Genomic DNA, 13,435 nt, shown 5'->3' with positions numbered 1-13,435 from the left:
ATACCTGATAATCCAACCTATCAATATAATATTTACCTATTACCAACATCGATCAATTATCAAATTCAAACCCATTTACTGATAGAATTAAAGTCTACTAATATCATCACCCATTTAACTTAATTTTTTAAAGAAAAAAAATCAATAATTTTAATATGATAGAGGAGCATTATAGTAATTTTGATTAATGATGGTAGTAGGACATTTATGTAATTATGGTTGTAGAATATTATAGTAACTTTAGCCAATTATGATAAAAGAGATATTTTGGTAATTATGGTAAGAGGGATATTATCTTAAATTTTAGTTAATTATAAAATAAGGGATATTATAGTTGATTTGGTTGCGTGTCATTCAATTATCAAGTAATTAGAAGGGCCATTATGATAATTTCAATGGGGATCACATTCATATAAGTGTTTGGATGTTAAAATTTATACGTAATTTGAAATAATAAAAATAGTACTCTTATAATTATGATAAAAAGGGTATTATAATAATTTTGACAAAGTATAATATCAAGTGTATTTTCATAATTATGGTTAGAAGAGCATTATAGTAATTTTAACAAATAATGGTTGGAGGACATTTCGTAATTATGGTTATAGGGAATTATATTAACTTGGCCAATTATGATAAGATGGGTATTTTAGTGAATATGTTAAAAGGGGGTATTATAATAAGTTTAGTTAATCATATAAAGAGAGGCATTATAGACAATTTGAATATATGTAATTTAATTGTCAAGTAATTAAAAGGGTATTATGATTATTTTTGAAGGGATTAATGTTATATTATTGTTTGGATATTAAAATTTAATGCATAATTATGAAGCAATCAAAATGGTATTTTCATAATTATACTAGAGGGTATTATAATAATTTTGGTCATTATAATATGAGGATATTTTTATAATTATGATAGGAGATGCATCATATAAAGCAATCAAAAGGGCATTTTTTGTAATTATGGTCATAATAATTTTAGCTAATTATAATATATGAGGGGTATTTTCGTAATTATAGTAAGAGAGCATTTTCATAATTATGGTTAAATGGTTTTATAGTAATTTTGGTAAATTATACTTTGAGATATATTTTCGTAATTATGATTGTATAAGTATCATAGTAATTTCGACCAATTTTAGTGAGAGGAGTATTTTAATAATTATATTAAGAGGAATATTATAGTAATTATAGTAATTTGGATGCATGCTATTTAACTGTCAAGTAATTAAAAGGGTATTATGACTTTTTTTAAGAGGATTAATTTCATATTATTGTATGGATGTTAAAATTTAAGCATAATTATGAACGAATCAAATAATTATGCTTAGAGGGTATTATTATAATTATGGAGTATTTTGTAATTATGATTGAATAAGCATTATATGAAGCAAATAAAAAGGGTTTTTTTTTTGTAATTACGGTTGAGAGTATTATAGTAATTTTAACTAATTATAATATGAATAGTATTTTTGTAATTATGATAACAAAGTATTTTCATAACTATGGTTAGAGGTTATTATAGTAATTTTTGAAAAATTAAATATTAGAGATATTTTTATAATTATGATATAAGGGACATTATAATAAGTTTAACAAATGATAGTAGAAGGGCTTTTACGTAATTATAGTTGTAGATGTATTGTAGTAACTTTGGTCAATTATGGTAAGAATGACATTTTACTAATCATTTTAAGAGAGACATTACAGTAATTTTATTTAATCATAGAAAAAAAGTATTGCAATCAATTTGGATGGATGTAATTCAATTGTCAAGTAACTAAATGAGCATTATGATCATTTTTAAGGGGATTAGTAATTTTAGTTAATCATAAACAAAGGATCATTACAATCAATTTAAATATATGTGATTCAATTGTCAAGTAACTAAGTGGTCATTATGATAAGGGGATTAATTTCATATTATTGTATGAAAGTTAAAATTGAATGTGTAATTATGAAGCAATCAAAAATGTATTTTCGTAATTATGCTTAGAGAGTATTATAATAATTTCAACCAATTATAATACGAGGAGTATTTTCATAATTATTGTAAGAGATGTATCAATATGAAGCAATTAAAAGGGTATTTTTTTGTAATTATGATTAAATGGTATTATAGCAATTTTAACCAAATATAATATAAAGGATATTGTTGTAATTATGATAAAAGAAGCATTATAATAATTTTAGCCAATTATAGTAAGCAGAAAAAAGAAAAAAAAAACAAGCCACATACAATTGTATCAAGTGGATTTTAAGAAAAAATTAAATCTAAAAATTTTTTTATTCAATATTTTTAAAAAATCTAAATTCAAAAAGAGTAAAAAAAAAATAAAAAAATAAAAAACTTTTGATCGAAGCAAGTCTCAAATATTAAAAAAATTTAGAAAAATACATATATTATTTTTATAATTTTTAAAAAAGGTAAAATAAAGAAAAAAAAAGAGTAAAACCCAGAAAATGACATGTGATAGTTAAAGAAAACGGAACTGCAAATTGCACATCATTCAAGTGTACTCTAAAAGAATAAAAAATATCTTAATTACTTTTTTTATTTAAAAACATGAAAAACAAAAAAGGATAAAAAGGGAAAAGCAAAATAAAAATGATATAAGTGGATCAGACACGTAATAAAAATATAATCTTTACAAGTATATATTTTTTATAATTTTAAAAAATTTATTATTTTTTTAAAGAAAAAAGTAAACAAAAAAGAAATAATGCCCAAAAAAAAAAGGGAAGCAAAGGCCAATCAGGATACAACATGCGGCAAATAATGGGTGAGAGCTGTTCATCTGTACATTAGTAAAATTAATAGTAAAGATGAATACATAGATGGACGGACATGTGCACGTAGGAAATAGTGCTTGTTTTAACACCTTATGTCATGCTGACCTCGACCAGGTTTTCAAGCCACCAAGAGATACTATATTCAGTGCTCTTAAATTAAGCATGAGTGACATGATTTATATCAGTTTAACAAAAATTTTATTGGAAATAGAAAACAATCTGTCGCTGTAACCTAAAAAATGGTTCAAAAGATATCCAACATGTTAAGATGTACTACCAATGTGATAGTGAAGAGGAAAATTGACAGGGTAGCAAATCCTCTATCTAGCTTCTACCAATGTGATCGTCACAGAAGAATGACTACAATATTCTTCCTTACTGTAACAGTTGAGGCATCTCTCAATGAAGAAACCAGGCTGCTTTGGCTCAAGCAGTGTTAAACCTTCATTACTCAAAATGGAAACGACAGTTGACATTGTTGGTCGGTCCTTCGGGGCTTTCTGTACACACAGCAGGCCGACTTGCATAACCTTCACAAGTTCAGATTCAAAACTGGAACCATCCAAATTAGCATCCATAAGTTCCAGGGGCCTGCCCTCTTTCCAAAGTATCCATGCCTGGTGGATATTGATCAAAGTTAGAGTCTTTTTAGAATGAAACACAATAAAAAGAAAAAGATTATGAGGGAAAAACATACACGTAGGTGCACTTTATGTGCTTACATGTCCTAAAAGGTTGTGCTGATGATCTAGATGCCGAAAAGCTCTATTTTTCATGCCACTTAATATCTCTAACACTATTACTCCAAAGCTGAACACATCGGATTTCACAGAGAAGAGGCCATCAATCCCATATTCAGGGGACATATAACCACTGAACACCATGAGTAGAGATTAATACAAAAGATGCAATGAAAGGCAAGACCAGGACACATCTTGATACCATCAAGAAACTTACTAGGTTCCAGCAATTCTTTTGGTTTTAACTCTGGACTGATCTCCTTCAAAAACTCTAGCCATGCCAAAGTCCGAGATTTTTGGGTTCATTTCAGCGTCCAGTAATATATTGCTGGTTTTCAAATCCCGATGAATGATGGTCAGTCTTGAATCTTGATGAAGATAAAGCAGTCCTCTAGCAATCCCCACAATAATGTCCAATCGTCTTTTCCAATCCAGCATCTTGCTTTTTCTTGGATCTGAACAATAATTGTGTTCAAGTCAAGCCTTTTTTTTTACCTAGTAAATACAAGATTCAGGACAAAAACAGTCACATAGTGGTATGTATGGTATAATTTTTAATAGAAACTTCAGTTGTCAAATATATATAGAGAGTTAGAAGGTAATGGACCAAAAATAAATTGATCCAGGCTGTTATTTGCCATATGTTCATAAACCAGCATCCTTTCTTCGCCTTGAGTGCAGACACACAAAAGTTTGACAAGGTTACGATGCTGAGGTTTCGCTACCAACATAACTTCATTTTTAAACTCTGAGATGCCCTGTTTAGAAGTTTCTGATAGCCTTTTCACAGCTATTTCTTGACCCTCCACTAGTATACCCTGCATGTATTACTAGGATGTCATATTATTGTCAATGAATTTACTGCATGTAATCAGGGATATGTATAGTATACACAAATAGATGACTTAAGTTCTGAGAGACCACCTTATATACTGGGCCAAAGCCGCCTTCTCCAAGCTTATTTCACAACAGAAATTGTCTGTAGCAGTAAGCACTGTAGCCAAACTAAACATAGGCAAGTCCAGGTCTTTGTTTAGGTTGTCTCCAGTACCTGACACTAAGAAAAAAAAAAAAAAAAACAAAAGGAGAGGAGAAAGAAAACCCAATAAATAACAGCAATACAGCGTCAGTTCTTCTTGAGCTATTGCTGCTGTAATTGCTTTATGATATGGTAAACACTGAAAACAATACCAATGATAAAAGTTTTTGCAACAGTAGTTCAAAATACTTAGGTTGTTGTCTACTTCTTGTCTTCACATCTCTTGGTTAAAATTGAACCATAGGGGATTTCTTTATTTTTGTTGCACATGGCATTACAGCTGCCATGTTCCTATAAATTTGTTTATCCCACCTCAAAGAATAAAAATATATGCACAGAAGATGGAGGTAGAAGGTGAAGAAAAAATGATTTGGCAGTGTCAAAGAAAGTCCAAAGTTCAAAGTTCAAGAACCTTCGGTTCACGTATTGCCATACCAGAAGCAGTTAACGCCCAATACAAAGCTTACTCAAACTGTCTAAACTAAACAGAGAGAGAGCTATCTCCAATTAAGTTCCTTTTGCAGTCAACTAGTAATAAGTTTTGTATAGTCTATTTACTGTATTCAAGCTCTGATACCTCTGCACTTTTTGTCAGTTCTTGGTGCAAATAATTGTAATAATTAACTGCTAGAATTTTATTACTTTTCTACAGATTAAAGTGGGCTAGCTTCAATCCATTGCTGCAGATGGCATGGGCTGAGAGCTTTCTTTTTTTTTTTTAAATATTGAGAGGGTCTGCAGAGTCTTACCTTTGTTCTTTTGGTTTTTCTCCTTGATTATGAAGCAAACAACGAAACCCACCAAGACAAGGATCCCGGAAACAACTAATATGATCACAATCATCATGATTTGCCTTTTCTTTTTTCTACTATCAGCAATTGACTCTTGAACATCAACCAAAGAGGAAATTTTAAAACGTGAAAATCATCTTCAATTGAAGAGAAATACTACAATATATATAGGTCTAATTCATGAAAGTATAGGAAACTGAGATAGTGCTTATATATATGGGCAATGTAACACAACAGAGCTAGCTACTTGTCAAACACAAAGGGGTTTTCTTCAGTTTCCTATGCTGAAACTTTTGAATAATGCTGTTAGCATTCTACTGATTAATTAATGAAAAACTTCTATATCTTCAGGTCTCATGATTTTCAGTAATGTGTACAAAGATTTCTGCATGTGAATCTAGGCACATTAAAATACATGCTGTATAAATATTGATTAGTATTAACTAGATACAGAGGGCGCAGGTATTCTGCATCTCCCGTTGCCTCGGTCCTAGAACTCACTAGAAGTTTCTTTTGTTTCTTTTACATTCATGAGAACACCGAAGGACATGATTGGTAAAAAGAAGTTTCCAAGAGATAATATGATGTATTTTTTTATTCTAACATACCTATATCTGAAGCAGCCAGCCTTATATGGAGATCTTGCTCTTCCTTTTTGTGATCACCAGCTTCATATCATACAGGTCCCCAAACCAGACCAAGCAGCCTTGTCCTCCTTCAATGACATTTAAGCTGGCATAAGCTGTACATGAACAGTTCTTCGAGCATTCTTCCTTACATTCCTTGAGATTCATGTTCTCATTTGTCCAAAACTGCAGCAAATCGGGCAATTTAACCCTCCTTTTTCAGGAATCCATCTTGATTGCTGCAGTCTAATTCTGTCTTCCTGATGCAGCCACCAGCCCAATTGAAAGCATCCCATTCTTCCTGTGACCTAGGGATGAAGCCTGTCAAACACTCGCATAGAACAGGTAAATTGTAACTATTACAAATACTATTAGGCCCACAGATTCCATAATTATCACAGCGGTCTTTCCTTGCTTCATATATATTGATCCACTTAAGAGTTTCTTCATCCCATACATAGCGTTGAGCTAATCCATTGTAGTTCACAACTAATATTGTAGTCGTGTTATCTGCACCTCGATCCATGTATGTTAACTTCATTGCTATTGAAGGTAAAAGTCGGAACAAGGGCTTTAGTAGATTTCCATAGATTGTAATTAAAACCAACACCATTCCATATCCCAGTTCTGTACTTCCTGATTAATCCCTCACGAAGAACAAATTGAGGCAGAACAGTAATGTCAATCCCGAAAGTAAAATTGCCAGGAGAAGGATCACCAGCACTTTTCCAAGATGTCAATTGGCGATGCAAACCAGTCTTTGCATCCCAACCCAACTTCATGCCTGCCAAAAGTGTATCACATGGATAATCGAAACTCTGCCATACATAACCATCAGAATCAGTGTCTGTCCCTTTTCCATCAAAGAGAACTAAATTTCCAGAATTTAGAAGCTTCGCCGGTTGGTTCTTTTATTGATCTTTCTGAATTTGGTTTTGAGGACCAGGTGACATTTCCTGCTCCATCAAGAAGTATGAGATTACCATCAGCACTGAATGTCAACTGTCCATATGAATCATTTATTGGCCTTCCTCTATTTCCCACCCAAACAATTGTTTGTGGAAAAATATCCTTGTACCATATTCCCAGATATCGATGATTTGACTGGCTTGGACTGAAGAATCCTAGTATGAAGCTGCTTCCAGAAGAAAGAAGCACTTGGCGATCTGAAATGATTTGTTTTGGGGTTATGGATTATGGTGTCAACTGCAGGGCAAATTCTGCAACAACAAGAAAGAGATACACAATAAGCTAAAAACCTCAGAAGAAGTTTCATTTTTCCTCTTCTAATTTCTACAAACAAATGTATCTGACAGAAGCCGCAAAAGAGGGAAAAAAAAAACTTGCTATCATCAGAATCATAAAAAAAGGAAGTACCTGTTTCTTCCAAATACCTACTCTGAAACGCCAGTCAAATGATAAATAAATATAAATTGGACAAATTGGACTATCATCTGGAAAACTGCGACTGAGATGCTTAATGTCAACTCTAAAACGAATTTAATAAAAATTACCTGATTTTAAAAATTTAAGCTCAAAAATATTTCATAAGTTAGGCTTTTGAATGACTTCAATTACATTGAACTTGCTATTGACAACATCATTAAAGAACGTTGAATAAAAGTCAAAATTCCAATTCCAACAACTAAACAAGCCATCAAAAGGAAGTTAAATTATCATTGTAGTTAAAAAACGCATGGCTTATGTCATGGTTCCACCTGCATTGAGTAGTAAATAGAAACGATAGGAAAAATAACTTTTGGAACTTCAACAAAACAAAGATTATTTGTTCATTGAAACTTTCTCCTATCAAGCATTTAAAAGAAGAAAAAACATCAAAATATGATTCCTCATTATAATCAGTTCGTACCATTAGAGAAAGAACGTAGTAAATGAAACTTCATGGGAAGCCTCGTTACATGGTGCAATAGTACAAGACAGAATGAGGCCATGTAGAAAATATGGGATTTCTGCTTCTCGACCTGAAATGATTTTATCCAATAAAATAACATAGGCAAAGCTATAGCAATCAGTATATGCACCGTTACTGTTTTCTGGAGGTATACTATAGTATGTATTTGACGATTGCCTCAAAGGCTGATATATCTAGATGGTCAAAGTTAGTTTGATTAAGACGTTTTCCTTGCCACGCTTCTGATCAATCACTATTCAGTTGAAGCAAAATATCTGAGATATTATCATGTCAGTTAATGAATCATGAATGGTTAATAAAGCAATTGCAATTATTGCGATCGTTATATAAGATAAAGACTAATGCTATCAATGCGGTGTAAATGGTCTTTTCATTTCTCAGTGTGAGCCTTTTTTCGCCTGAGACTTATTACATTTTCTGGTAACAGAGCCGAATTTAAAGCATATTGTCTTCAATATTCACAAATTTAAGAATTTTAATGAAAAGAATGGTGCATATTCAGCAACGCTTAAAGCTTGTGAAACAAACAGAAATAAAATTACTTTCTATCTACCCTGTAGCATTGAAATAGTTACTTCATTTGAGTTGTATGTTAACTTTCTGGTTGATGAAGTGTCGGTCTCTGTTAGAAATCTTTCTGTATAAAATCCAGGTTGCTTAGGTTGAGGAAGAGAAGGATTCTCACTATCAAACATCAAGAGAACCGATGACATTGTAGGCCTGTCTTCAGATCGTTTTTGTACACATAGGAGACCCACTTGTATACATCTTAACACTTCTAGGGTGGAAACTTGCTTCTCCATCAAAGGATCGATTAATTCCATAAGCCTGCCTCCTTTCCACAATTTCCATGCCTACCAATACAAAACACTTTCATTTAATGTAGAATTGCATTTTTGAAACTATAACAGGCTCTATTATCCTAGGAAAGAAAATGTTAATATCTAAACTCACATGTCCTAGAAGGTTGAGGTCATGATCAGGATGATAAAATCCTCTATTCCTCTTCCCGCTGACAATCTCTAAAACCAGTACACCGAAGCTGAAGACATCCGACTTCACTGAAAATAGACCGTCTATTGCATATTCAGGAGACATGTATCCACTACAGGGAATCAACAAAGAAAAGAATTTTATGTCATATTACAATTTATATTTAGGGAGACAGAAAGAGAGAGAGGCTATTTCACTTACTAAGTTCCAATGATTCTAGATGTGTTTGATTCTGAATGATCACCTCCAAATGTTCTTGCCAAGCCGAAGTCTGATATTCTAGGGTTCATCTCACCATCTAGGAGAATGTTGCTGGCTTTAAGGTCTCTATGAATGATTCTAAGCCTTGAATCTCGATGAAGATAAAGAAGTCCTCTAGCAATCCCAATTATTATATAATATCTTTTCTGCCAATCTAGCGATGTACCCCTTGTTTTATCTGATCAAGTTCATCCTAGTTAGAAACCCAAATACACAATAAAAGAAATAAGAAACGTTGAGAGAAGAGCTAACCAAAAATATAGAGGTCCAAACTTCTATTAGGCATGAATTCATATATTAGCATTCTCTCTTCCGCATAAATGCAGCATCCCAAGAGCCTAACAAGATTCCGATGCTGGAGTTTTGCAATGAATATAACCTCATTCTTAAACTCTTTCAGCCCTTGTCCTGAATCTTTAGAAAGCCTCTTCACAGCAATTTCTTGCCCTGTTGGGAGCTTACCCTATAATCATTGTATCATGAGTAGTTAAAATTAAATGTATAGATATGTGTGTACGAACATTGAATTGAATAGAACATCTGATTTTTAACTCTTTTGCCATTAAATTAGTTTTATAGATATGTACAGGAAAATTACCCTGTAAACAGCGCCAAAACCACCTTCACCAATCTTATTTGTGAAAGCAAAGTCATTGGTAGCAGATGCAACTGTTAGCCGATCAAATAATGGTAAGTCCAGATCTTCTTCCGCAGAATTAGGATGAAGTTCATGCAGATTGTTCTCTTCCTGGGCTGTCAAATTTAGAAACTGTCCGTTAATATGCACATGCATGTGTCATTCAGTGAACTTGATAACCTTTCTTTTGAGCCAAAATATTTCAAATAAACTAAAGTTACTTCCAAGCTTGGTTTATCTCAGAAATAAAATATTCCCATAATTTTAAATGCTGGCTCTACTCCGAATTCAAATACTACTAACTTGGAATCAATCAAGGTGAGTTCGGTGAATTTCCAATGTCAATCTTTCATTTTAGTTGTGAAAAAAAAAATACACGTTTTTCAAAGAAACATTAGATTTCTAAGACAGGGCGTGTTTTTTTTCTTCTCCTGTACAAGAATAGGAATATTAAAAACACTTTATCCTTTGAGGTCCCTATCGCAATTAAATTTACCTGGACTCTTATTTTGGGCTCGCTTTCCAGTAAGATAATAACAACAGGTTAATATCAGCAGCAGCAGAATTCCAGAAGCTACAGATGAGGAGATGATCACAACCGTTCGTTTGGCAATCTTTTTTGACTCTTTACACATCATCCACCGCGCAAGAAGAAAAACCAAAGAAAAAACAAAAGATTAGGGTCAATACATTCGTCACTTTCGATTAAGACATGTCGGTATTGAAATTTGTATCCATTATATTATATTTATTTAATTAAACCATGAGTGTATAATAAGGTCAGTCAAAGAAAACCCAAATATTATTTGGCTTAGTGCAAAATTGACTAATAAAAGAGTGGGAGAGAAAATCAAAATGAAACTCTTTTTTCATTAATTATTTATTTCTTTTAAATTTCCTTTTTCGTTTTTTCTACGGAGCCAATAAACAACAACAATTTGTCGTTGATTTGGCTTTGGACTCACAATTAATCTCAATTAATCTACTAAGTACTAATTCTGTAATTCATAAATATTTTTATATCCAAACATGGCGGCTAGAATAGGGAGAGCCCGATGTAAAGCTTAATAACTTCGCTCACATTGTTCCTTCACCAAAAACAAATATTTTCATTGACGTTGAATGCCCACTGTCTTGCAATTCAAGTTAGCATGACTCAGTCAAATGGTTATATGAAAATGTAGGCCTAACAATCCACTCATTCCTAAAATCAATTCCAGCAATTCTTTTAATATATGTAATCTAACATTGTCAAAACTCAAAAAAAAAAAGAGAAAGACAAGTTGAAATCTCAAATCTAACAGATATTCAAAGATAAAACTATATGATCTTTGTAAATGTAACAAAATCTGGCTGAAGTGCATTAACTTGTTCAGAATAACAACATTATTATAGTGAAAAAAGTTCCAAGAAATTAGAGTTAAAAAAAATGACTTTGTAGTCTGATGGTATAATTTTATTCGTTAAAAAAAAAAAAAAAAAACTAATGTATTAAGTTTATAAAGTACTGAAAATTTGATATGCGTATGGGTAGATATAAAAAGGGTTAGGAGAAGAAGTATTTTAATGTAATTTCGATAATGTTACTATTTTTTATCTAGGAAAAAAATGTCAGTAAAAACTTGGTTCAGATTCATAGAATAACACTTACCAATCTCTGAAGCAGCCATCCTGACGTGAAGATCTGGCCCATATTCCTCGTTGCTATACTCTCTAATGTCCAGTAAACTCCCAAACCACACCACACATCGACTAACCTCTGACGTATATGTAGCATAAGCCACGCAGGAACAGTTCCGCAAGCAAGCGTGCTCACACTCCAGTTTACTCCTCACTGATGTATTCACCAGAAACTCTGAATTGTCTGGCAGCTTCAGTCCCGTAAACTTTCTAAACTTTGTGGCCGAGCTACAATTCCAGGATGTTCTTGCAACACACCCACCAGACCAATCTAAAACATTCCAGTCTTGTGGCACTCTTGGGGTGAACCCCGATGGACAATAGCAAATAGACTCCCTATTCATGTTGCAAAACGCGTTAGGACCACAAAGTGCATACTCTTCGCATCGAGTGTTCTGCAAAGTCATTATGACTACCCACTCGCCACGCCTTTGGTTCCATGATAGATGCTCAATCATACCTGACTGGTTCAACACTAATCTTGAAACTGTATTATTGTCAATGTTTTTGAAGGAGTAGTAACTAAACTCGTTATTGTCAACAAAAATAGGATTGAAAACTACATTTTCATCGAATTTACGATCGCCAGTAAATCGGACACCATCCCAGGGGCCACTTCGATACACTATTTTTGTTCCTTTGCGAAGAAATAATTGTGGAAGACCCTGATGGTCAAGTTTGTATGTATAATCTCCCGTAGATGGATCCTGAAGACTCTTCCATGAACTAAGGTGCCACTCGTAGCCAGTTTGTAGGTTCGATCCCAGCTTCATGCCCGGTATCATTGTGTCACAGGGATGATCAAAGCTTTGCCATAGGTAGTTTTCACTGACAACATCTTTGACAACAAGGTTTCCTGTGTCTAGGAGCTGCAAAACCGGATTTCTTGAGGTTGTGGATGAATTTGAAGACCAGAGAGGGTTGCTTGTTCGGTTGCTCAGGATGGTTACATTTCCGGTGGCAGTGATCATTAGGACACCTGAAGAATCTGTAAGCGGGTTGTCTTTATTGGCCACCCAAAAAACTGTTGTTTGGGGAATGTTTTTAAACCATATCCCAATGTATCGATAATTTGAATTCCAGGGACTGAAGAAGCCTAATTCGAAGTGTCCACCTACAGAGACAAGAGTTTCACCATTGTCTGTTAGAATCTGGTTTGGAGCTATGGTATCAATGGCGACGGATAATTCCAAGAGGAAGGAGAGCGAGATGAAGCATGTTAAAATTGAGAGATGAGCCTCCATGGATGATGCCAGTTACAATGCTCCAACAAAACGCTTGTTTAAATTGGCAATTGAACGTTTAGAGAGAGAAGAATTGACTAGGACGTAAATTAAAGTTTTTTCTTGAAGATAAGGAATATATTTATTGTTTACCATTCAACAGGTCATCAGCACAAAAGATAAAGTCAATGGTTTGTTGGAGCAGAATCGGCTCAACCTACTCCATTCAAACTTTAACTAGAAACTCAGGTTCCGGTGGGGCTATTTTCTCTGAATAATTTGCTTGGAACATGTCCAGCCCGTGTTTATGTGTTTGTTGAAGGGCTTCTTGCGCTGTAATTCAAGGTCTTTTGGCTAGGCCAGAAATCAATATTGGCAAGCATGAGGAAATTTAAAACAGAATATTGTCAGGCTTCTCATATGATCCAATTATTATAACATAAAATCATATGTCATATCCGAACTGAGACACAACAAACATCGCATGCAAAATATAATTTTACAAATACACAAGGCATAATTTATATTAAGACTTATAAGAACAAAATCTAAATGAGCCAATGTGTTTGAAAACAAAAAGTTCATAGCTTCTAATATTTATTGATATAACGACAAGATACTTAAAATAAGTTCAACAATGAAATACTTAAAAATTCATGAAATTTGAAATATTAATTTAAAGATATGAACAGCTAATTAAAAAATAGTCTTGAA

At 33.1% G+C, this 13,435-nt stretch overlaps 1 protein-coding gene and 1 pseudogene across 3 annotated transcripts; both read right to left on the bottom strand.

Annotated features, from left to right (window-relative positions):
- Positions 1–2,814: 2,814 nt before the first annotated feature.
- Positions 2,815–7,188, bottom strand: LOC111275129 (G-type lectin S-receptor-like serine/threonine-protein kinase At4g27290; annotated as a pseudogene). Its single transcript, XR_016334016.1, has 7 exons — positions 5,977–7,188; positions 5,820–5,868; positions 4,463–4,789; positions 4,146–4,356; positions 3,756–3,993; positions 3,521–3,671; positions 2,815–3,415 (listed from the first exon to the last, which is right to left on the bottom strand). The product of XR_016334016.1 is annotated as a G-type lectin S-receptor-like serine/threonine-protein kinase At4g27290 (transcript).
- Positions 7,189–8,278: 1,090 nt separating this feature from the next.
- On the bottom strand, positions 8,279–13,069 carry LOC111275128 (G-type lectin S-receptor-like serine/threonine-protein kinase At4g27290). 2 transcript variants are annotated; one of them, XM_022860287.2, is made up of 7 exons: positions 11,470–13,064; positions 10,315–10,443; positions 9,780–9,934; positions 9,434–9,644; positions 9,122–9,359; positions 8,882–9,032; positions 8,279–8,781 (listed from the first exon to the last, which is right to left on the bottom strand). In XM_022860287.2, exons 1-7 carry the CDS (start codon positions 12,740–12,742, stop codon positions 8,473–8,475), a joined length of 2,466 nt encoding a protein of 821 aa, XP_022716022.1. In that variant the 5' UTR covers positions 12,743–13,064; the 3' UTR covers positions 8,279–8,472. The 2 variants fall into 2 exon arrangements, with proteins under 2 accessions (XP_022716022.1, XP_022716023.1); XM_022860288.2 differs by having other exon boundaries at positions 8,514–8,797; positions 11,470–13,069.
- Between the last annotated feature and the right edge of the window lie 366 nt (positions 13,070–13,435).

The sequence above is a fragment of the Durio zibethinus genome, chromosome 26 (assembly GCF_047325235.1).
Source record: "Durio zibethinus cultivar Kanyao isolate XHJ-2024 chromosome 26, ASM4732523v1, whole genome shotgun sequence".
Lineage (NCBI taxonomy): Eukaryota > Viridiplantae > Streptophyta > Magnoliopsida > Malvales > Malvaceae > Durio > Durio zibethinus.
The sequence above is the reverse complement of the archived record's forward strand: the minus strand, read 5'-3'. Positions and strand labels throughout refer to the sequence as shown.

Bases quoted from the DNA above. Each gene is read 5' to 3' on its own strand.
- LOC111275128 (XM_022860287.2), bottom strand. From the start codon at position 12,742: ATGGAGGCTCATCTCTCAATTTTAACATGCTTCATCTCGCTCTCCTTC. The intron at 9,935-10,314 runs GTAAATTTAATT...TAAATTTGACAG, and splicing joins AGCCCAAAATAAGAGTCCAG to CCCAGGAAGAGAACAATCTG. The intron at 8,782-8,881 runs GTGAGTTTAGAT...TTGTATTGGTAG, and splicing joins ACCTCAACCTTCTAGGACAT to GCATGGAAATTGTGGAAAGG.